Source organism: Tursiops truncatus, chromosome 12 (assembly GCF_011762595.2).
Source record: "Tursiops truncatus isolate mTurTru1 chromosome 12, mTurTru1.mat.Y, whole genome shotgun sequence".
Lineage (NCBI taxonomy): Eukaryota > Metazoa > Chordata > Mammalia > Artiodactyla > Delphinidae > Tursiops > Tursiops truncatus.
The window spans coordinates 57940300-57964464 of record NC_047045.1 but is presented as its reverse complement, the minus strand read 5'-3'; the positions used below and the strand labels follow the sequence as shown (position 1 = coordinate 57964464).

General features: G+C 39.3%; 2 protein-coding genes across 2 annotated transcripts in view; one reads left to right on the top strand and one right to left on the bottom strand.

The window, feature by feature from the left end:
- The window catches only part of SMLR1 (small leucine rich protein 1), a 37821-nt gene extending 27312 nt beyond the window's left edge, over positions 1-10509 (bottom strand). The window contains exon 1 of the mRNA XM_033867376.1: positions 10437-10509. Coding sequence (XP_033723267.1) covers positions 10437-10509 — 73 coding nt within the window. The remainder of the gene's footprint in view (positions 1-10436) is intronic.
- The window catches only part of EPB41L2 (erythrocyte membrane protein band 4.1 like 2), a 271017-nt gene extending 247649 nt beyond the window's left edge, over positions 1-23368 (top strand). The window contains exon 26 of the mRNA XM_033867725.2: positions 22462-23368. The gene's annotated coding sequence lies outside the window, so the exon portion shown is untranslated. The remainder of the gene's footprint in view (positions 1-22461) is intronic.
- The last annotated feature ends 797 nt before the right edge of the window (positions 23369-24165 follow it).

Sequence of the window (24165 nt, the reverse complement as noted above, 5' to 3'; positions counted from 1 at the left end):
TTCACAACTCGTGGAATGGTGACTGACAGCAGTGTAGATATTTGGGATGCCCTAAGCAAAAATTTCTTTGAGGCATTTTAATCTTCTGTTAATTGTGGAATCATTAGCTCTCTAGCTCACTTTCCAGTTTCTCTCCTGTCTCATTCCAGCTTCTTCTTGATAGCCATTGTGTGTTTTCTCTTTGCAGACCGTGGATATGTGGGTGCTCTTCCTTTGTCATGTTGTGTAGATTGCTGACCTTCAACAGAGCTGAGGTTTGACTAAACAAAGAATTCTTTACAGTGTCATAAAATCCTTGAAGGCCAGGCTGTGCTTCGAGATTCTTTTGGGTACACATACCCTGTCTGGTACACAGTCCACATAATGTGTAGGGAAGATAGGCATCATTGTTGGTAATCGTGGTAGATTAGGGGACACTGCAGTGAGCCTATGGTCCTCTGTGACTTGGGTTGTTGGCCTCTTAAGACTTATAAGGCCGCTCCAAGGTAATTATATATTTGACAAAAAGCACTTTAAAGCTTAGTTTCTTAGACTATCTGGAGGTTTATTTACATGCAGGAAATTAATTTATTTTTTTAAATTTGTGTATGTAATGCAAACTAAATACAGGCTGTGGACCAAGGGGACGGTGCTTTGCACAATGCCTGACACACGATCAGTCCTAAAGAAATACTTGTTGAATGGAAATGGACTTGAAACAGAGTATATATGAGAATGGGATAGTATCCATCTTTTAAGTCAGTCAGTGCCATCTCCATTGGTTGAAGTTGCCATGAATCTTTATCTGTTGAACAATATTAACTCTTTGGAGGAAACTCACTTATAGTAAGGCGTAAATTCAATTTACTGATGAGAGAGCTGTAATTGTCTAGATGCTATTAGGAAACAGCCTACCTTAAGTGTTCCCAATGAAAAATCATCTGTAAACATAGGCATGTTAGCATTTTCTGAAAGCAACTTGAAAGAAGAAAGGGGCCTCACAATAACAAATATAAATAAAAAGTAGATGGTTAACATAGAAGCTAGGTCCAGGGTCACAAAGCTCTTGAAGAGAGCTTTCAAGATCACCTAGTGAAACAGAGCAGGATGCTATGGTCCTCCCCACACGTCCTCTGTCTGCCTTTTGTCTATGGAAGAACTTTAGCCAAAGAATAATTTTAATCAGAGAAGTGAGAAAATGCAGAGCAGAGGAAAACAGTCCAACAAGACTAAATAATAATAGTTTAATCATCAAGCATAGTCAAGGACCCTTCGTTCCTCTTCAAGGGCTATAGATAATATTGTGAGCCATGTCCTCTGAGCTGTCTTGTAGATACTGAAATCCCCACCAGGCAGAAGAAGTTAACTACATCATGACCAGACTGTAGCCATGACATAAGCTGCCACAATTCCGAGAGCTGGCCTCAAAGAAATGGGAACAAACTGACCCTGGAACTGAAAATTAGCTGTACCTAAAACAATCTCTCTCGATGACACTGGTCAGACCACCACATGACCAATTTCAAGATGACTGTCAGAGCTGACTGTGCTGTTTCTACATGTAGCCCCCTTCCTCTGCCTATAAAAACTCTTGTCCCCTGATAGTGGCAGGCGGGGGGAGTCGGCCTTTGGACAGGAGCCCGCCCTCCCGCCCTGGTTGCTGGCGTCCGAAATAAAGCAAACTTTCCTTTCCACCAAGCTTGCCTCTTTTTTGGCTTTTGGGCTTTTGAGTGGCGAGCAGCTAGCCTCCACTTTCAGTTACACTAGTTCAACCCCTTCGTGATAAAGATGAGGATACTGAGAGCCATGGTGCTCACTGCTTTCCTGGTGTTTCTTAGAAGGAGGTAATTCAGTCGTTTTTAATTTGTATCTTTCTTGCTCTTTCGTCACTTCATTTACCCCATAAATATATTTTGAATGCCTTCTCTATGCCAATCAATGTCTAATATATTAAAGAAATAAAGAAGATGGATAATTTTTTCTATATACCAAGAAATCTGGAGAAAGGGGAATTGGAGAGAAAGAATTTAATTATTATAATTATATACTGCTTTAAAGTTTTCTGAGTAATTTTGCATAGTATATTCTATCTAACCATGACAAACAACTTTCAGTTATAGGCACAAAATTTTCAATATTTCTTTAGACTTGACTCGGGGAGAGTCTTCTCTCCTGGTCAGCAAACATCCTTCTATGTGAGAATGATTCATGAACTATTATTGATCTGGCTCTCCGAATAGCCTTTGAAACCATGCAAGACCAGTGGAATTTAATACATATTTCTTTTCTGGTAACAGCCAGACTTGTAAAAATTAGGGCAACGTGAACTAGTCCTCCCTGAATCAGTTGACCGTTGATTCAGGGATTTATCTCTAATAATGGTCTTTCAGTCTCCAAGGCAGTTATCACAATCAAAGTCACCCAGCTAGGTGAGCAATGGCTGACCACACCTATAAGCAAGGCCATCTTTACCCCTTGGGTACTTTAAATATTTGGCTTACTCACTTCCCCAAATGGATTCTCTGACTGGCCATGGAATCTCAGGGTTAAAGATATTAGGGGATCAGGGAATGAGTCAGAATATGCAACTCATTGCCCACAAGAAACGATCAGATGATGTGATTATAACCTACTTGGGGATGTTCCGGGGTAGTGAGTATAGCCAATGGTGAATGCTATCTGAGGATTAACTCCCCAGTTGCTTGGGCATGAAAGCTTGACCAGGAGCAGGATATAAAGACACAATGTGTTGGCTAATCTCCGCAATTTCTGTAACTATGATTTGAAGAAGCTTGTGATTTAGTAGAAGGAAACAAGAAATTTTAATGCATGGAGTACTTCTGCTTAAAGGAGGATCACTTCTCATAGCCAGTGGTTTGAGGAGAAGATGCCTGAGAAGACTTTCTGAAGGGTCAGATCTGAACTTAGTCCTGAAAGATGCGTGAGAGTTGGCCAGGTGATGCATGAGTGGGAGGGGTTCTAAGCAAAGGAAACAATATGAGCAAAGTTTAGAGGCAGAAAACAGGAAGGTGGTTCCAGAGAGCTACAATTTGGTGTTAATAAAGTAAGAACAGCAAAGCAGCCCGGGGATGAGGCTGAGGCAACTCTGTATCGCGTTGAAGAACCCATAGCAATAGATCTGTCTAAGGACAGCCTGAATAGGGACGGTGGAAATAGAAGAGGAGATCATTTCTGCCTGGGGAGACCATGATCTCCTATTCACAGTGGCTGTCGACTGTTCAGCTAGAAATATGCCGCTTTGGTATAAAGGTTATTTTGAGCTGAAGACAATTGAGAAACAGCAGATTTCAAAAAACTCTCCTCTTTCCTCTCATTTGCCTAAAAGCAGGACATAAATTTCCATTTGTAAAGGTGTCTCACCCTCTCATACCAGGAAGAGGACACCTCTTAGGTTCTTAGTCAAGGGAGACAACTCTAGACTCTTAATCAGCCCAGAGAAGAACAAGAGGAATCTACATAACAAACCTTACTAAAATAACCCTTATCTTCCATTAGTTCCTCCCATACACTTATTTTTCCACAGTTTCTGGCCCCTAAAAGCTGAACCCCTTTTCTCTGTCTTGTCACTTCTCTACAAATGCACTGTTCTTTGTTAAGATGCTATAGAAGCCCCAAGTTATAACCACCCCTTTGAGTTACTTGTCAGTTTCTTCTGAGTGTATGTGTGCCGCACGTATTAACTGTTTTTCTCTTATTAATCTGTCTTTTGTCAGTTTAATTTCTAGGGCCCCAGCCAGAGAACCTAGTAAGGTAGAGGAAGAGTTTTTTTCCTCCCCTACAGAGGCAATGTCTTCTGAATAGCTCTTCTTATTTTGTTTTAGTCAAACTTTGCACTTAACCGACTTCTGAAAGAATGAAGTCAAAGCAGCTCATTTCAAAATCTGCACTGAAAGTCAAAGCATCCTTTTACCTAACCCAAGACTAGTAACTAAGGGAATCTCGGGGAAGGACCATTGAGTAGATCTGCCCAGACTCTGCACTGCATAATTCCAGAAGGAGCTTTGCTGTTGGCTACAGTATGAATGATACCTCCTGGAGTTCCATGGTACAATTACCCCTGTTTGGAACTGAATTGACTTTAACATGAGGAGAAACAAATTAAGCAGAGTTTCTAGCACTTTGACTTCTTCAAAGCTTCAAAATTCACCTCTTAAAAACACCAGCCAGTTGACAGAGACATGGAACTCTTTTATATACTGTTTAATGAACTCAGTTTCCTCAGTAAAACGATGGTATTGTCTAAGATAATCTCCAGGACGTTTTGCTTAGAAGAGTCTATATTTATGGGGATTGATGTGTTTTTTATTGTTCGCAGTTATAGGAGTTGTAGTTCAGATAAAAGCAAAGCACAACGTCCCCTTCTCCACTGCCCTGCCCCCGACAAGGTTAAGAATTTATAAGGAATTTCTCTAAAAATACAAAGGGTAATTTTTAAAAATACTTAGATACAATTGATATATAACATTATGTTTATTTCAGGTGTATAACAGAATGATTCAATATTTGTATACACTGTGAAATAACCACCACAATAGATCTAACTAACATCCATCACTACACAGTCACACCTTCTTCTTTTTGCGATCAGAACTTTTAAGATTTACTTTGTTAGCAACTTTCAAACATACAATACAGTGTTTTTAACTACAGTCACCATGCTGAGCATTATATCCCCAGGACTTATTTATTTATAACCGGAAGCCAAACACGGTATCTGAAGACATTTGAGCCTGTTTTGGAAATGTAGTGTAGGCTATGTAGCTGATACCTAGGGCACGATACCTGGGTTGCTTGTTCTAGGTGTAAGAGGCTACTTGCCTGAGATCCACTTCTGCAAGTCCTGTTCCTACCCCGGAGTTTTCCTGGCTTGCAATTATGTCATTGTAGAGACTCTGGACCTTTATTTTATTTGAAGAAGAAAACTGCATCACGGTTTCTGGTTCAAGGTGGGTCTCTACGTGGAGAATAGAACTTGTTGTGCAGGATTCCTCTTTTCCTTGTGGCTCATCTAATAGCGCTCCTCTGGGCGAGTAGGGCAGTCCTGTTTCTCTCAGAACTTTCATCTGAAGAACAACATCAAAGCCTGGTTGTCTCCTGGGTCACTTTGTTTTCTTGTTGGGCCATGCTTTTGAATGGTTTTCCAAACGAGGAGAAATTCTCCTCTTTTCTTCGTATTTCAGCGTACACTTTTCTCATTGTCCTGTTGAAAGTGAAAAACGTTCCCTTGGCCCAGTTCTATCATACTGTTGACAGGATGAAAAACACTCTGGCGTGTGACTTGGTGCTTAGATGTCCCGGACCCGCATGTCAATTGGAAGACCGTTCATCTTTGCTCCCACACCTTCCCAGAGTGACGGTGGGCTAGGTGACATTTGAAAATTAGCTCCCTTTGATTTATGAATGGGCTTTATTCTTTCACCTGTAATAAATGCACTCATGCCATTTTCCTGTCAGAGTCCTGGCAAGCCCTTCTATTCATCGGGGTGCAATTTTCCTAGTTGCGTGTGGGTAGCACCGGGGGGAGGAGAAGAATATATGTGGCTGTTACTGGAAGGAATTACAAACTTTCTGTCGACAACAGCAAATATCTCTGATAGTCAAGTTAGGAGTCACATTAAAGTTGAGCCGTGAGGTCACTGAGACTATACGAAGATAAGGAAAGAGCACTTCTCGTGGTGGCGCTCCGTTCATCATGAGAGAATTAAGTGTCACAATAGCTTTCAGGGTCCTAAAGGATCTGGTCCCAGGTTACATCTCTGATCTCGCCTCCCACTACTCTCTTCTCATTTCCTCCACTTCGGCCACACGGGCTTCCTGGTTGTTCCTTGGACAAGCCTGGTACACTCTGCCGCAGGGCCTTTGCACTGGCTGTTTCTCCTGCTGGAATTCTTTTTGCTCACATGTCTGCTGGGCTAACTTCATCCTTTCCTTCAAATCTTTGCTCAATGTCCCCTTCTCAATGACACTCTTCCTGCTGTCCTATATACATGGCAAGCCTGTCTGCTACCTCTCACTCCCAACATTACTTACCCTGCTCTACTTTTTCCTTTCCCCGTGGCACCTACCTATTGTCCAACACTAAATAATCCATGTACTGGGTCTGTTATTGCCTGTCTCCCCTGGTAGGTGGATCCATATGAGAGCAGGGATCTTGGCTTGTTTTGTTCATTGATGTATCCCAGATGACTAAAACAGTGCCTGGGGTGTAGTTGCCCTTAGGAAATATTTGCTGAATTCAGGAAACATACAAGCCAGGGAGGTCTTTACTGTCCGCCTCTCTGTATGACCCCCACCCCCTGCCTTATCCTATACTTGTCTCATTTTTATTTTTTATTTATTTTTAAAAATCATTTCTTTTTTTCTTTTTCTTTTTGGCCGCACCATGGGTATCCCACAAGGGCTTGCAGGATCTTAGTTCCCCGGCCAGGGATTGAACCCAGGCCCTGGCAGTGAAAGCTCAGAGTCTTAAACACTGGACTGCCAGGGAATTCCCACTTGTCTTATTTTTAAACATTCTTTTTTTTTAAATTGAAGTATGTATCCTATGATAAACCATAATGGAAAAGAATATATATATGAAAAAAGGAATGTATATTTAAACATCCTTTTTTACTTGAAATTACTTATTCAGTGTCAGTATTTCCCCATAGACTGCAGACCCCCCTAGCACAAGATCACATCTATATTACTGTATTTTCTGTATCCCCAACATTTTCATAATACCATGAAAACAATGATACTCAACTAATTGTTATATGAAGGAATATAATGTGGATGATGTTTAATTGGGATGACATTTGTTATCTATTTCCTGAATAAGTGATTTATTTCATCATTTTATTTTAGCCTTAAGTTACATGATATGGCCACCACTCAGAGTAACCTGTACTGTCCATTCCAGGTCCTTAGATAAGTGTTAATGATGCCCTAGACCAGATATCTGGAAAAACTAACACCTCACTTATGCCTTAAAATGACCAGAAGAAAATCCTCTACAAATCCCATGGAAAAATTACTTAACAAGTTAGTTAATTTGGACTTCATAAATTTTCTTTCCAAATATTATTTCCCAGGAAGTACTAGAAGAGATTCAGGCATTCTTCCTCACTCCCTAAAGTAGCTCTTGGTGACATCTTTCACTTTGTCCTGCTTTGTTCTCTTTATGCACTTACCTTTCACTGTATTGCACTTCCTTGTTAGTTTATTTTGTCTTTTCGCTGTAATGATAAGTACCATGAGAGGATGCATTCGTTGTCTAGGACTGCTGAAACAAATAACAGACCTGGTGGCTTAAAACAACAGAAATGTGTTCTCACAGAGTTCTGAGGCCAGAGGGCTGAGCCCCAGGTGTCAGCAGTGCTGAGTTCCCTCTGAGGGCTCTGGTGGAGAGTGCCTGCTTGCCTCTCCCAGCTTCTGGTGACTGCTGGCAATCCTGGCATTGCGTGGCTCCTAGGCACATCACCTCAATCTCTGCCTCCGTGTTCACATGGCCTGCTCCCCTGTGCTTCTCTGTGTCTGTGTCTCTGTTTCCCCTTCCCTTCTAAAGACTTATCGTGGGATTTAGGACCCATCCTAATCCAGGATGATCTTATCTCAAAAGCCTTCACTTAATTACCTTTGCAAAGGTTCCTTTCCCTAATAAGATTGAATTTATAGGTTCCAGATGGACATATCTTTCGGAGGGCCACTATTTACCCCACTGCAGGGGCTTAACTATATTAATCAGTGCTGTATCTCTAGTATATAGGATGATTCCTTGAAGATATAGTGGGTGCTCAATAAATATTTGTGGAATGATATAAAGGAAAAAAGGCCATAAAATACAGTGATCCCTGGACTTCCTGGCAAATACCAAATACAGTGGCAGTGTGGCTGTTAGAATCCTATAGGATGAGACAGAGGATCCTTCGGAGGGTGTCAAAGGGCAAAGTACTTTAGAACAAAGCCAGTTCAGTCTTTGAAATTTAAACCCCTCAACTCACCTCTCTCTCCCTGATGCTTTGGTTCTCAAGGAGGAGAACCACCAAGGAAGTCAAAAGATGATCAGGTGCTAATGGTAGACTGTTACTGGGAGAGTTAATAATTGCATGCAGAGAGAGAAGGAGAAAACGCATCCAGAAAGCACTGGATTCTGCGTTGCCCTCTCGATAGTAGCACTATCTGTGCTCAGCTTTGCGTCAGGCACAGTTACGTCATCAGAACATGGGATGTGGTTTCCATACCATGTGTGGCCTCCCCTCTAAAAAAGACCAGCGTATGTAAAAGAACCTCAAAACTATTAGTCCGTACATAGGCTGTGTTCTATGGCAGACCCAAGTGCAGGAGAATTTAGAGAAAAGATTATAATGAGGGCAGAAACTGTCAGAAAACATAGGTTTTTAGCTGGTCCCGAAAGGGTGGTTAAGATATAGCTACGTGAGCCTTTCCCGAGGAGGAAGATGTTGAGGAAAGACATGAAGACAGGGATGTATAGGGCACATTAAAGAGGTGCACAGCTTGGCTGGGGCTCTGGGAGGAAACAGGTCAATTTGGAGAGGATAGGGAGTTAGAGTGCATCATGGGAAATCAGGTGAGACATGTGAGGTGAGGAGAAAGGACAGCGGATTCATTTTTAAAAATCCGCTTTCTTTCTAGTTGAAGATTATCAGAACTCATTTTTTTTTTTTTTTTTGGTCTCAGCTTATTCCTTCATCTCTTAATATATGCTCTCTTACAGTGGGCAGCTGAGAAAAAAAGAAATGTCTCCAGTTGTCCTAAGCAGATGAATCGTACTTTTTTGTGTTTTGTTATTTTAAAGCCAGGGCCATTGAATAATCTTCATTTGTTAACTTTTCAGCATTTTGCCCTCTAAGTAGCATCATACGGCACATTCTGCTTTTTATCTTATGAATTTTTCCATTTCTCTTGTGATCTTCTTTCCTCTCTGAAATGTCCATTTTATTCAGTGCTGTCATGTAGCAATTCTTGTTTCTTGTCATCTTAGACTTAGTTCCTTAAAAGTATTTGGCCATCACCAGAGTTCTAGTTCTGGAAAACTGTATGAGGCTTTAATGTTCCTTAAAATGGATTTCACTATAGTTTGTTGCCTACTCAGTAACATCAGATTTGAAATGAATGAAAACAATTGTACTCCCAGATCTTAAGACATTATTGGCATTAGTTTAATGGTAATTCTCTTCATAAAGTGCCTTGGAAACCAAGTTTTCAACTATCTATTAATTATTTAAGCGCTGGAGCTGAAGAACACTTCAAAGGAACTCTGAACAAGTGCCAAATCTTCAGATTTGTTACCTCAGCCTCCTTAAACTTTCAAAAGAATCCGACATGCAAATTCTCTAAGAATTATTCAAATAAGAGTAAAAGTTCGAGAATCAATTAAGAAAGTAATTGGAGATGATTTATCTGGAATTTAGACTAAGGTTTGTGTTAAAAGGAAGTGCACAATGGTAAGCCAAAGGAAAATATAAGAAAATACAAAATGTAGCTCTTATCTGATAAAAAGAAAAACAAACCAGAAAATCTCTTCAATCAGAAGAAATGGATTTTTGATCTGGCACTAATTTATTGCCTAAGTCAAGGAACAGTGAACACTTTGGATGATATATTAAGAATTTCTTGAAAGATGCAGAAATATTCTTTGACCATTTAGTGTGTCACTGATCAGTAAAAATTAAGGATGTGATATTAAATTCTACACTGAATGTTTTTGTATTGAAAGTGAAGGGGACTAACATTTAATGAAAGTTGTAGCAGACAGAACCTATCAAATGCCAATTCTTCCTTTTTTGTAAAAGAACCCAGGGCAGTGTGCCCAGCTGAAAAACTAGGTTTTCCAGTCTACTTTGCAGTTAGGTATCGCTGTGTGACTAATTTCTGGTCGGAGATGTAAGTGACAGTTACTTCTGGACAGGCTCCCAGAAGGGAGGGTTGAATTATTCCCCTCCACTGTGCCCAGCAGCCATCTTGACTTCTGGACAGGCTCCCAGAAGGGAGGGTTGAATTATTCCCCTCCACTGTGCCCAGCAGCCATCTTGACTATGTGACTTTCATCTTGACTTAAGAGATTGCAAATAGGAGGTGTCTGGGCTCCTAAAGACTTCTGGATCTGTCATACCAGCCTTGGACTTCCTACCCCTGGGCTTCTTTTCTGTAGGAGAATAAACCCTTGCGTGTTTAATCCACTGGAGTTGGATCTCTTTTGCCAGCAGCCAAATTAAACTACTAACTTATACACATGCCCGTGTAGTGTCAGTTGCTTTTTAAATGGTATCTATCTCTAAGTTGTCTCAACTGCCCTTTGAGTCATATATTACTGATTTAGAGCATTTGAGGACCTGGCTAAGGTCATAAGAATATTTAGGAGAGTTAGGATTTGAGCTTAACTCAGGTCTGTATGCATTCAAGTGCTAAAGTTTCCAATACACTTGTGATCTGACCTGAAGGCTTGCTCCAGGGGCTGAGCTTAGAAGATCTGGTGTCTCTCTCCAGATTTCCATTTTGGATCTCCATCGTCATAGCATTTTTTTGCAGTGCTAAGAGGAAACCTGGGAAGAGCTTTGTCCGGTATAATCAGAGCTTGAAGGTAGACTCCACATCCTTTGGGATCCATGTATTGGGAACATGAGAATCAAAAGAAAAACTCTCAAAAGGAAGAGGAAATTGAGGACAACACTTCATGCATCAGCATCCTTTCTTGAGCTCTACAATAACCCTGAAGATTCTATAGTATATTTTGCTAAGTGAGGTGTTATTGCTTCTATATGCCCTTTCTCCTCACTTCCAAGAAAGTTGTATTGCCTGGAAGACTGATCTGTAAAAAAGCATGTAGGATAAGAGGGATGGTGATTAAAAAGATGACTTAGAGAATGGCTTTCTAAAGCCATGACTCTACTAAAAGGATAATGGTCACTTACCCCTTCTTCCCACACCACGCTTGTTTCCCAGTGGTTTCCTAGGGCAAGTCCTCAGCAGTGCTTATTGCAAGACCTCTAGCTGGCCTCCCTCTGCTGGTCTCTGGCCCACTCCAGGCAGTTGTATGCACCTGCACTGGAGTCCCCTTTTCCAACATAAATGGGAATCTGTTGTTCCCCTTCCTTACAAATTTCTGATAAATCCCATTACCTTCAGGGTGGCGGCCAAACTCTTTGACCTGTCATTGTGTCCCTTAATTCTCCAGTTTCATCTCCTGTAGCCTCATCTCCACACGCTAATGCTCACCTCCCCGTAGGTCACACTGAGCTTCCCATTCTGCAACATTCTCTTTTACACATGGCCAACTTCAGGCTAACCAGTTCTGACAATATACAATTAGAACCAGGCTATTTTTGAATTTAACTTACATTGCTCATTTATAATGCCTGAGTCCCACTTCCCAAAGGTCTTACATTTGCTATAAAGGTGCCAGTGTTACCTTTATTTTTCTCTTTGCTCCTATTCTCTCAAGTGATTTTAACAGCAGGCTGTGGCTTCTCAGAGTGTGAGCTTATTTCCCTTGACATTAGGTAATATTTGCAATTTAAGGGTGTCACTGACCAACCTTGAGGCACTGCCTCCTATTCATTTTCCCCCAGCTGAGTTGGCAGTATTGCTTTTTTGTTATTCTCTAAAGAATTTGTTTTCTCAGTTTATAGACAGCATACATTTTCTTCTTCATTCAGCATCTCAGCTTCATTATTTATTACCCCCTTGCAAAAAAAAAATTGTTCATGAACTCTTTAATCCTAGTAATGAAGCAACTAAAGACTGTTCTAAATTTAGCCTATCTGTTGGACTGAGAGGAGGCGTCATTTTGAGGGCATTCGAGTGCCGTATTGTCACCACCTGCCCTCTAATTGAGCAGAGTCTAGTCTTCTTTTTGGATGTGGTAGCTCTCTGGGGTTATTTAAAATGGTTATTGAAGGAGAATGCGCCCAGAGCACTCATCTCTTCTCACTGCTTCTCTAATGCTCCTCTATACAGATAATTCCTAAATCTGTCTTTCTGACATTGATAGCAAGTTCAGATGCCTATCTCAGAGTTTATTGGGCATTTCCACCAAGATATCCTACTGGGATGTAAAATTTAATATCTAAAAATAAACTCTCAACATCCCATAAAACAAACAACCTATCCTCCAGAGGGATGTAGATCTATTAATGGTGCCATCTTGGTCAAAATCGTCAAGGTAGTTTCATCAGTCTCCTTCCTGCTCAAAAATTACTTACGGGAAATTAAACTCATAAACTTGATGTTCAAAGCATTCTACAGATCGACCCTGATGCCCTTCCAGCTTCCTGCTTCAATATTTCCCCCCACCAGTCCTTCACTGTGGTCAGGCATGTATTCACTGCTACAGAGAATATTTTTTCACTGTATTTGTTTAAGCAATACTCCTGCAGGAATGTCCTCCTTTCTCTAGTCATAGAGTTGCAATGAGGTCACCGAAAGCTTGGCGCCTTTGGTCCACAGAATTGTCCTGACGCCCTGAACTATTCCTTTAGACTTTGAGTATGTACCACTCCTTTGGTACGTATTAAATATATTATAGAAGATTCGATATGACTTGTAAAAGTTAGCACAGCGCAAAATTAATGATGAAAACTAAAACTGTTTATAAAGAGCAGGAAGAGGTGTTAACAGATAATCTGAGGTGAAATGTTTGCTCTACTGGGTCACAAACGTGGCTGACTTTCCAAGCAGCTGAGCCAAACCACGAGGTGCATTGGGTCACATCATCCTCGTTTTATGGTTTGATTTTTAGAAAAGGGAAGCATATGAGAAAGCTCCGCAGAAAGCAACATTTTTCTGGAACGAAAACTCACAATTGATTTACAGTGTGCGTCTTTTTTCATAGGTAAATCTAGTTCACAGTGAAAAGGGGACAAAGGTACTTCTTGCATGAAAGAAATCTTGAAATCTTCCAGTATCAACCCTTTATAAAGAATACAGTGTGAAATGAAGAGCTGAGATAGTGTGATTCTGGACCTGTACTTTCTATTGATCTAACAATACCAAGATAGAGCTTGGTAAATCTAAAAGAAATAGGTGGTGTGCTTGTCCATTCGATTCTGTCCTATTGGATATAAGAGCTTTTGGATGACAGTCAATTTCTCTGACAAGTGCTTATTCTACATGCAGTTTATGTTACTGATAAAAGTGAGAACCACATGCTTAGAGACCAGATGCACAGAAGGCAAAGTTGTCATTCTGTTGTGAAAATTGAAAAACCAGAGTTGTGTTCCACCCAGACCGTCCAGCCTACTTCTTCTCAGATGACCAGAAATGGAGCCAATTTCCTCCTTTCAAAATACCCCCCAGCACTAAAAATCATGAGATTGTACCTATAAAACCATTACTACAATGTTACCTATAAGTGAGTCTAAGAAAAAAGACTGGAAATGGAGATTGAAAAAATTAAAATTTTTATTGAATTAAATTTTATTAAAAAGATAGAATTATGGGGTCAATAATTTCTGGTTTTAAAATTTGCTTGCTGGTTAATACTTAACAACAAATAAAAATACGAAAAGAGCATTCTATCTTCTCCAGCTAATTTAGTTGTTTGAGACCCAGAGTCAGCTTTAACGTCTTCAGCAAAAATGCTTCCAACAAAAATGCTTGACACTCATTTCTCTTCTCCAGTGGAAAGACTGACCCAAGGGAAACAGGGAGTGACCAAGTTTGTCCTCTTTCCCTCTAGTCCTCTAAACAACACCCTTTCCTGAGTTAAGGCCCTAATATTCTTGCAGGATCTGATGCTGGTTCCCTGGAGGATCCTTTCTCTCTCTTCTCTCTATCCCAGGGCTGAAGGGGGCTTATACAGTGTTTCTGGCTTCTTCTGATGTTACTTAATCATCAATAACAATATTTAATTCCCTAACACCATTATCTGGTGTCATAGAATTAATTTCTATGCTTGCTTTTTTATTTCTACCTCCGGAGATGTTACTATGTTGGACAGGACATGACAGGACAGAAAAAACCGAAGCGAAATAGTGTGTCTTATAATTGTTTGTAAACCTGGTGAATGTCCATTACTGAGAAACTGACATAAAGTGATTCTGGGACTACGCTTTCTGGTGACCTGACAATTCTAAGATAGGTCTAGGAGAACACAAAAGGTTGGGCAGTTAATGATTTTGCTCATAGGACCCCTAGTCTTAGTTTGTCGTAGGTCTTAGCTCCACATTATTGGGAGGGGATCTCGTAGACCTCACAGTTCTCTCCCCATCTCTGGCCATTCTGACTCTCTCTGTTACTGAGCTAGGCCAGTCATTCCCTTGTCCAATGGTTTCCTGTGCCTGGAATATTCTACTCCGGGTACCCATGTGTCTGGTTTTCTTTCACCTTCCAAGTGTCAGTTATAACGGCACCTCAGAGACACTTTCTATAGGCATCTAATATAAAGTACCTTTTACTTTTGTACGCCCTATCCAATTATTCCATTTTATTTTTGCCATATATAAGAACATGCATTTATTGCTTGCTTCCTGACTGTCTATCTCCAAAACCGGATTAGAATAGGCTATTTTCTGTCTTGTTCACTGCTGATTTCTAGCTCTTATAACACTCCCTGCAGATGGAATGTGCTTAATAAATATTTGTTGAATGATTGAGTTCTCTGTGAATATAAGAGGCTCACCTAAATGTAGGCAGCTCTCTGATCAGGGGAAGTCTTGGACTGGGCAGACAATGTAAGAGTTGCATTTTCATCTTATTGGAGAAGATTCACAAACATTATCATGCTAGTACTGTAGACAAGGAGATAGAGAATAAAGTTGTAACTGGAGTGGAGTGCAGGGGATCCTGAACAGTGCCTTGTGAGCACATGAAAGATGCAGAACAGTAGAAAGATAATTTTATTTAGAATGTAAAATAACTTACAGAATACAAGGTAGGATACCAACCAATCTGGGCCAATGGAGATCTTTTGAAAATTTTCTAAAAAAAAAAAAAAAGATGAATAAAAAAGGGAATGTAAACACCTCTATGCACTGGTGGGGATGAATCTCCAAATCACATTGTAAAATGGAAAAGTATGAAAATTTTCTCTTAATCTTGCCCAGACTTTTTTTCTTTTTAACATATTTATTGGAGTGTAATTGCTTTACAATGGTGTGTTTCTTTCTGCTGTATAACAAACTGAATCAGCTCTACATATACATATATCCCCATATCCCCTCCCTCTTGTGTCTCCCTCCCTGCCTCCATATCCCACCCCTCTAGGTGGACACAAACCACCGAGCTGATCTCCCCGTGCTATGCGACTGCTTCCCACTAGCTATCTATTTTACATTTGGTAGTGTATATATGTCCATGCCTCTCTCTCACTTCGTCTCAGCTTACCCTTCCCCTGCCCCGTGTCCTCATTCTCTACGTCTGTGTCTTTATTTCTGTCCTGCCCCTAAGTTCTTCAGAAACTTTTTTTTTTTTTTAGATTCCATATATATGTCTTAGCATATGATATTCGTTTTTCTCTCTCTGACTTACTTCACTCTGTATGACAGACTCTAGGTCCATCCACCTCACTACAAATAACTCAATTTTGTTTCTTTTTATGGCTGAGTAATATTCCATTGTATATATGTGCCACATCTTCTTTATCCATTCATCTGTCAGTGGACACTTAGGTTGCTTCCATGTCCTGGCTATTGTAAATAGAGCTGCAATGAACATTTTGGTACATGACTCTTTTTGAATTAGGTTTTCTCAGGGTATATGCCCAGTAGTGGAATTGCTGGTCGTATGGTAGTTCTATTTTTAGTTTTTTAAGGAACCTCCATACTGTTCTCCATAGTGGCTGTATCAATTTATATTCCCACCAGCAGTGCAAAGAGTTCTCTTTTCTCCACACCCTCTCCAGCATTTATTGTTTCTAGATTTTTTGATGATGGCCATTCTGACCGGTGTGAGATGATATCTCATTGTAGTTTTGATTTGCATTTCTCTAATGATTAGTGATGTTGAGCATCCTTTCATGTGTTTGTTGGCAATCTGTATATCTTCTTTGGAGAAAGGTCTATTTAGGTCTTCTGCCCATTATTGGATTGGGTTGTTTGTTTATTTGATATTGAGCTGCTTGTATATTTTGGAGATTAATCCTTTGTCAGTTGCTTCATTTGCAAATATTTTCTCCCATTCTGAGGGTTGTCTTTTGGTCTTGTTTATGGCTTCCTTTGCTGTGGAAAAGCTTTTAAGTTTCATTAGGTCCCATTTGTTTATTTTTGTTTTTATTTCCATTTCTCTAGGAGGTGGGTCAAAAAGGATCTTGCTGTGATTTATGTCATAGAGTGTTCTGCCTATGTTTTCCTCTAAGAGTTTGATAGTGTCTGGCCTTACATTTAGGTCTTTAATCCATTTTGAGTTTAATTTTGGGTATGGTGTTAGGGAGTGTTCTAATTTCATAGTTTTACATGTAGCTGTCCAGTTTTCCCAGCACCACTTATTGAAGAGGCTGTCTTTTCTCCACTGTATATTCCTGCCTCCTTTATCAAAGATAAGGTGACCATATGTGCGTGGGTTTATCTCTGGGCTTTCTATCCTGTTCCATTGATCTATATTTCTGTTTTTGTGCCAGTACCATACTGTCTTGATTACTGTAGCTTTGTAGTATAGACTCACCTCCATTTGTGAAAGATGTTTTTGCTAGGTATAGAACGTTTGACAGTTTTGGGTTTTTTTTCAGTTTGTTAAAGATGTGGTTCCATTGTCTTCTGAATTCTATTCTTTTTGATAAAAGCCCTAATTGTTGTTCTTGTTCCCTTTATGGGATGAGTCTTTTTAAACTCTGGTTGCTTTAAAGGTTTTTCTTTCATCTTGTGTTTTTAGAAGTTTCCTTTGAGGTTACCAGGTGTGGTTTTATTTGTTTTTAATCCTGCTTGGGTTTCACTGAGCTTCCTGGATCTGTGGGTTGAGATCAACTTTAGAAAAATTTTGGTCCTTATTTCTTTAACTATATTTTCTGCCCAGTGCTTTCTCTTCTTTCCTTCCGGGACTGCAATGACATGTGTCTTAGGCTGCTTTATGCTATTCCACAGATAATTCATGTTCTGTTTATTTTTTAAAAATATGTTCTTTTTCTGCACTTCTGTTCGGATGACTTCTATTGAGCTGCATTCAAATTCATCAATTATTTTCTCTGTTATGGCCAATCTTCTTTTAGAGCGATCCACTGAATATTTTATTTCAGATATTATATTTTTTAGTTCTAATATTTTCATTTGATTCTTTTCTTTCTCAAATTTTCTACAAATTCTATATAGCTTCTAAAATTCTGTGTCTTCTCATCTCTCCTACTAATCTTTTCCTGTAGAGTCCTTAAATATTTTTAGTGATTTCAAAGTCTCTTTCTTCTAATTCCAACATCTGGACCATCTCCTGGCCTGTTTATTAACTAATTTTTTTTCTTGACTATGAGTCACATTTTTCTATTTTTCCCACATGTAGTGAGATTGAATTGCATACATACTTGCTACAGTAATAATAAATTATAGACAGTGGGGAATTCTGTTATCTTCCTCTGAAGAGTGTGTAATTTTGTTCTAACAGGTAGTTGTACTGCAGGAAGGTCACCTTGAGCCTGGGAAATCTTGGTTCTAGTCTTTCTCAGAGTAGGTTTGTTTTAGTTTTGTCATTATTCCTAAGGCAAATCTCTCAGCCTGGGGATAAGGTCTTTATTTTTCTTTCAGGGTCTTTTTAATAGCTTAGTTGGAGCACAGTTTACATACCATAACATTCACCCATTGTGAGTATATAATTCAATGATTTTTGGTAAATTTATAGAGTTGTGCAACTATAATCACAATACAGTGTTTTTAAATTGTAAAATACAGATAAAATAAAATTACCATAACTATTTTTAAATGTATAGTTCATTGGCATTAAGTAATTCACACTGTTGGGCAACTATTAATGCAGCCATCTCCAGAACTCCTTTGTATTTTGCTAAACTGAAACTCTATGCCTGTTAAACAATAACTACCCATTCCCTGTTCTTTCCAGCCACGAAAACCACCATTCTACTTTCTGTCTCTGTGAATTTGACTACACTAGGTACCTATATAAGTTGAATCATATAGTATTTGTCCTTTTGTGACTGGCTTGTTTCACTTAATATACTAATGCCTTCAAGTTTCATCTATGTTGTAGCATGTGTCAGACTTTCCTTTTTTTTGAGGCTAAATAATATTGCATTGTGTATATATACCCCATTTTGTTTATCCACAGCTCAGTTTTAGAACATTTCCATCACTCCAAAAACTCCCTTATGCCTGCTTGCAGTTAATCCCCACTCTCTCCCCCAGCCCTAGGCAACCACTGATCTGCTTTCTGTGTTTATAAACTTACCTTCTCTAACCATTCATATAAATAGAATCATAAAATATGTGGCTTTTGCATCTAGGTTCTTTCACTTTAGAAATTGAGAAGAAATCTTTGTCCTTAGGGCATGGCCATTCTGGAGTTTTAATTGACGCCAAAGACATTTACCAAATCCTTCTAATTTGATGGGTCTTGAACTTCAAACTCTGTATCCCCTGTGGTGAGTGGCCACTGAAATCTATGCACAGGTCTTTCAGCTTTCCAGCTATCACTTCCCTCCTGAGTCCTGAGAATCTTACCCTGCACAAGTACAGTTCAAAGGTTAACAGAGAACTTGGGGGTAGTTAATGCACAGATTTGGGGGCTCCCACTATTGTGACTCCCTTCTGAGATTTCTTAGAATTTCTAGCTACTATGGTAGTCCACAAATACTCAGGCTAGTAATATTAAGGCTCTCTACTGGAGCTTATCTTCCATGCCCAGGATCAGAGTGTGCCCACCAGAAAAAAAAGAATAACGTGGGTCTTACTTTAGTTGCCTCTTTTAAGCGTTGAATGCCTTCCCAATTCTGCCTCCTTTGGGTCACTCTCCAGTGACTTTAAATGTTTGCTCTTTACATTTTGTCTAGAATATGTAATATATATATATGTGTGTGTGTGTGTGTGTGTGAATATATATATATATATATATATATATATATATATATATATATATATATATATATATATATATATATATATATATAACGTAGTTGGTAGGAGGGTTAGTCTGAAAGAAGATACTACCATTACCAGAGTCAAGACTTCATGATAACATTATATGAGTGTGAAAGATAAGCATTAAGAAAGAGGTTCAGAATCAATAATTAAGATACCATCACTTCAGAATTTGTGATAATTCAGACAGAACTTTAGCTGTAATTTCTTTAAGGAAATGAATATTATCAATAGGATCGTAAGAATAGTTCTTCAACTACCTAAGGAGAAAATCCTATATCTTTCTGGTCATTTTAATTTTGTACTTTGTTTTAAAAACATCAAATTCTTCGTAATATATACTTCTAAACATGTAACTACCATGGTGATAGTTGCTGGATAAATAGTGAGAACAGTTAACATTGCTTGAGCACTTATTATGTGCCAGGTACTATAATAAAAGCTTTATAGTATGAGCTCTTTTAATATTAACAAAAGAGAAAGTGGATCAAATTAGTAGCAGCTTCAGGAATTTGAACCCAGGGACCTACCTGTAGAGCCTGCTCATTTCACTATCAGGAATACCTCACTGGGATGAGCACTTGAGGACTAAGGATGCCATGTGAAAGGGGAAGTTGTGCACTCTGTCTGCGAATTAGTCCAAACCTGCAACGGGCTGGTCATATCCACCCTTGATGCTTCTGGAGAAGCAAGGCCTCTTCTGAGGAGGATCTGGGTGAATGTGGTGTCACAGATTCCACTCATCCCTAAGCTGGAGGGGAAAGTTCACTTTTTTTCCTGCAGTGAGTTGTACAGTTTGTCAGAACATCAGCCAGGACTGGGTGACCTTAAATCCTATGAGGAAACTAATGGCTCAGTTTCTATGGAGCTCATTTATGGGCAGACTAACGGGTCCACTGGTGTTCTCTGTATGTGGAGAGAGGATGCTGGAGCTCTCATTAAGCCTCAAAACTTAGATGTTCCAGGTTTCTGCTGCCTCCTCTTTGGCCTCCCAGGATGGACAAATTTTCACATGTGTCATCCAGTTCATGCTTCGCCGCCCGAGTGGCGGCTGCAGGCAGCTTTTCTAATTATCTCCTGCTGAAGACAGCCAACTGACCGCGGACGGTTGTCAGTTAGGCAGGACTTGGTCCCCTAATGGGAAGGCACAGCTAACTGCTGCCCTGATTATCAAGTTGAAGCGTTTTTATTATACCCTAAACAGCCATCTAATTTCATTGTGACAGAAGAGGGAAGAAAATGAATAGAATATCTTGATGGGTCAAAATAATTCCAACATACCGACCCATGAATTTGTTCACAAAATAAGCAAACATTTCCTTACTGGAAACAGATATACCAGTATATTAACAGAGGTTACTTCTTGGTGGTTAGTCTATAGATGGTTTTTATTTTCTTATTTGTGTTTTCCTGTACTTTCTGTATTCTAAAAAATAATATATATTACTTTTGGACTCAGATTTTTAAAAAAGGAGAGATAGGGTAGCCTGGCCTTTAGGGTCCTACTTTCAACATGGAACTGAGGCTCAGAGCCCTGCTTCAGAAAGCCATAAACCATCCCTAAAGCCTAAGACCTTAAAAAAATTCAAACAGACCCAGAATTGTAATTTTCCTCTGAAAACTGTCCAACTGCTCAGGTTCTTATAAATATATAAATATAAACAAAATATTTATGTAAAATATTTTAATTAATTAATTTAAAATATTTATATACATATAAATAAATATATAAATATAAATAAAAAACGAACAGGATATATGATTTTCCGTTTAAATCCAACATGTGGTAGACATCTAATAAACATCTGACGAATACATGCAAGAAAGAATGAGTGAAGGCATGAATATATTCGGCCAGGAGTTTTTCAATTGCAAGTTTCTGAAAACTGAATATAAATAGGGCAGTATTGATTATTGTACCTGGAAGGTTGAGGGTTAAACTGGACTCAGGTATATTTTCCCTTTGCTTAGCTGCCCATGAATTGGCTTCAGAGTCTCTCTGGCTCCTTTACAGGTATGTCACATGAATGTGACCCTAGACAGCTTTGTAGTTACATCCTTAGAGCTTTTAATTCAAAGTAAAAGAAGAACTTGGCTTCAGCTCCCATTTGGGAATTCCAGGTAAGCCTTCAAGTGGATCACTATGAATCATAGCCCACCCTTGTAGCCAGCATGAGTGGGCATTGTGACTGACAGCCCCTCCAAACCCTGCAGAGCTGGGGAGAATCCCTCAGGTGAAGGGAGTGGGAGGTGCAGATGCCAGGAGAAGTAAGAAGGGAGGCAAACAGAGCAGAAAAATTCCACATATCATCTAGCGAGAAGCATTATTAATCATGAAAATGACAACATTGATAATAACTGAGATTTGTTATGCAGGTACAGTCTGAGCCCTTTACACACATTATCTCAGAGCTGTTCCACAACCCTACAGGTACTAAGGATCAGAGCCATTAAGTGACTGAGCCAAGGGCAAAGAAAATGATGGACAATGAAGAGGTTAGCACTTAATTGGGTCTAATAGAAAGGGGGCAAATGCACTGAGATGCTTTAAACTTAGACATGCCCGCTGATAACATGCTTGACCTATTTTTTTTTTCAAAAAAAGGAAAGAAGGCCAACCGTGAACAAAATTTAGGGCTATATTGCTGACATACATTTTAATTTACAAATTTATGCCTTCATTGGACTCTGGCAGCCAGACATTTAACTTTTCATGTTACTTGATTCATTTCAAGTTAAGGTGATTCATTAATCATGTAACTGAGCAACTTAGTTTTTATGGCTTTTAAAAATATAAGTAAACTCATTTTTATTCAAGCAAATCCAGAAATTAAAAAAAGTCACTTAACCAGGTATGTGTTTTCATTTGGGATTCGGGAAACATTGACAATGTATGACTTAACATTAAAAAAAAATGTTTGTATAAGGCCAGTCATGGGAAGGTCATGTACTCAGTGGTTAAGAGGATGGGGTCTGGGCCAGATCTGGTTTGGAGTCCAGGCTCTTGATGCTGCCTTTTTAGCTGTGTGCAACTGAACAGTGTGTTCAGTGCCTTGCTCTCCTCATGTGTGGAATGGAGATAAGAATAGATCCTCTCTTAGAAGGTTGCTATGTGGATTACAATGCATCCATTCAATCTATCAAAGGGGTTAGAGCAATGCCAGCTTAATAAATGGTAGCCCTTAATTTTATTAGAGCTCTCTTTACATTTGTGTAGGGGCTTTTTTTTCTATTTCTGCATAAGACTTGTTTTGTTTCTGTTTTTGTTTTTATCACAGATCTACATCAAAGAGGAAATAGCGTTGCTGTCCCCATTAGAGAGGCTGTGTTCAATCCCTCGATCTGCAGCCGCTGGGGGATATTGGGGAAATCATTTCACGGGTCTGGGTTGCTGAAGCATTAAGTGTCTATACCAATAACAACTAATTGACTCTTTTGTATTACACAGTGTTGAACTCTCCAATTGAGACTGATGTTCAGAGAGAAGATGAAAAGATGCCTGATGGCAAGGACTTTGCAAGTCTCAGGAGTTAGAGAAAAGAGGGCTGAGTCTTCAGACCAGGGCATTTACAGCATCAAAGAAACGAGGTGGCAATTGGGTAACTGCTGTTAAATCAAGGACCCCAAATACCAAAGTAAAATAAAATAAAGTAAAAGGCATTCTTCACAACCTACAACAAATTTCAAAGCTGGCAGATTGAAGTTAAACTTTGCATATTTCAAGTTGATCGCATGAGAATACTGATGTCTAAATAATGAAAATGTATTATTTAATTGCATTTGTCTTTGCTTTTCAGTTACTTATTAAGAAGCTAAAGGTCGATACTTTCTTAGCTTTGTCTTCCTAGGTTAGATGAAAGTCCACTGAGATAAGAGACTCAGAAGAAGAAATGAACAAAAGTAATGCACCAATCCATATTTATTCCCGTATGCAGGTCGTCGATTTTGAATAATGTACAGCGTGTGCACACAGTTTACTACATCAAGAGGTGCCTGGAAATCAGAGAGAATGATGATCAAGTTGAAAACACTCTCATCAGAGAGCTAATATCTTGTTCCAACATATATTTAGGTACTGAGCTAATTCTTCTTCTGATCTTAGGTTTAATGGGTTGATTTTCTTGTGATCCGAAAACTTAAAGGTAGAAATACGATCATTCTAAATTTATTGCCTACTTTTATCATCCTATGAACTTGTGCTTTATTGATTTTTAAGAAAAGAATCAAGTACTGACCATCCATGGACGAAAAAGCCAGGAAAAAGATGAATTTGCATTTTGAAAAAGAAAAATATCTAAATCGTCTTTTGCTTTGAAAGTTTTCCCCTTGAGATGAATAAACATGCTTTATAAATATTTTTCTTTTACATCTTTATTGCAGTATAATTGCTTTACAATGGTGTGTTAGTTTCTGCTTTATAACAAAGTGAATCAGTTAGACATATACATATGTTCCCATATCTCTTCCCTCTTGCGTCTCCCTCCCTCCCACCCTCCCTACCCCTCCAGGCGGTCACAAAGCACCGAGCTGATCTCCCTGTGCTATGTGGCTGCTTCCCACTAGCTATCTACCTTACGTTTCGTAGTGTATATATGTCCATGCCTCTCTCTCGCTTTGTCACAACTTACCCTTCCCCCTCCCCATATCCTCAAGTCCATTCTCTAGTAGGTCTGTGTCTTTATTCCTGTCTTACGTCTAGGTTCTTCATGACATTTTTTTCCCTTAAATTCCATATATATGTGTTAGCATATGGTATTTGTCTTTCTCTTTCTGACTTCACTCTGTATGACAGACTCTAGGTCTATCCACCTCATTACAAATAGCTCAATTTCATTTCTTTTTATGGCTGAGTAACATTCCATTGTATATATGTGCCACATCTTCTTTATCCATTCACCCAATGATGGACACGTAGGTTGTTTCCATCTCTGGCCTATTGTAAATAGAGCTGCAATGAACATTGTGGTACATGGCTCTTTTTGAATTATGGTTTTCTCAGGGTATACGCCCAGTAGTGGGATTGCTGGGTCATATGGTAGTTCTATTTGTAGTTTTTTAAGGAACCTCCATACTGTTCTCCATAGTAACTGTACCAATTCACATTCCCACCAGTAGTGTAAGAGTGTTCCCTTTTCTCCACACCCTCTCCAGC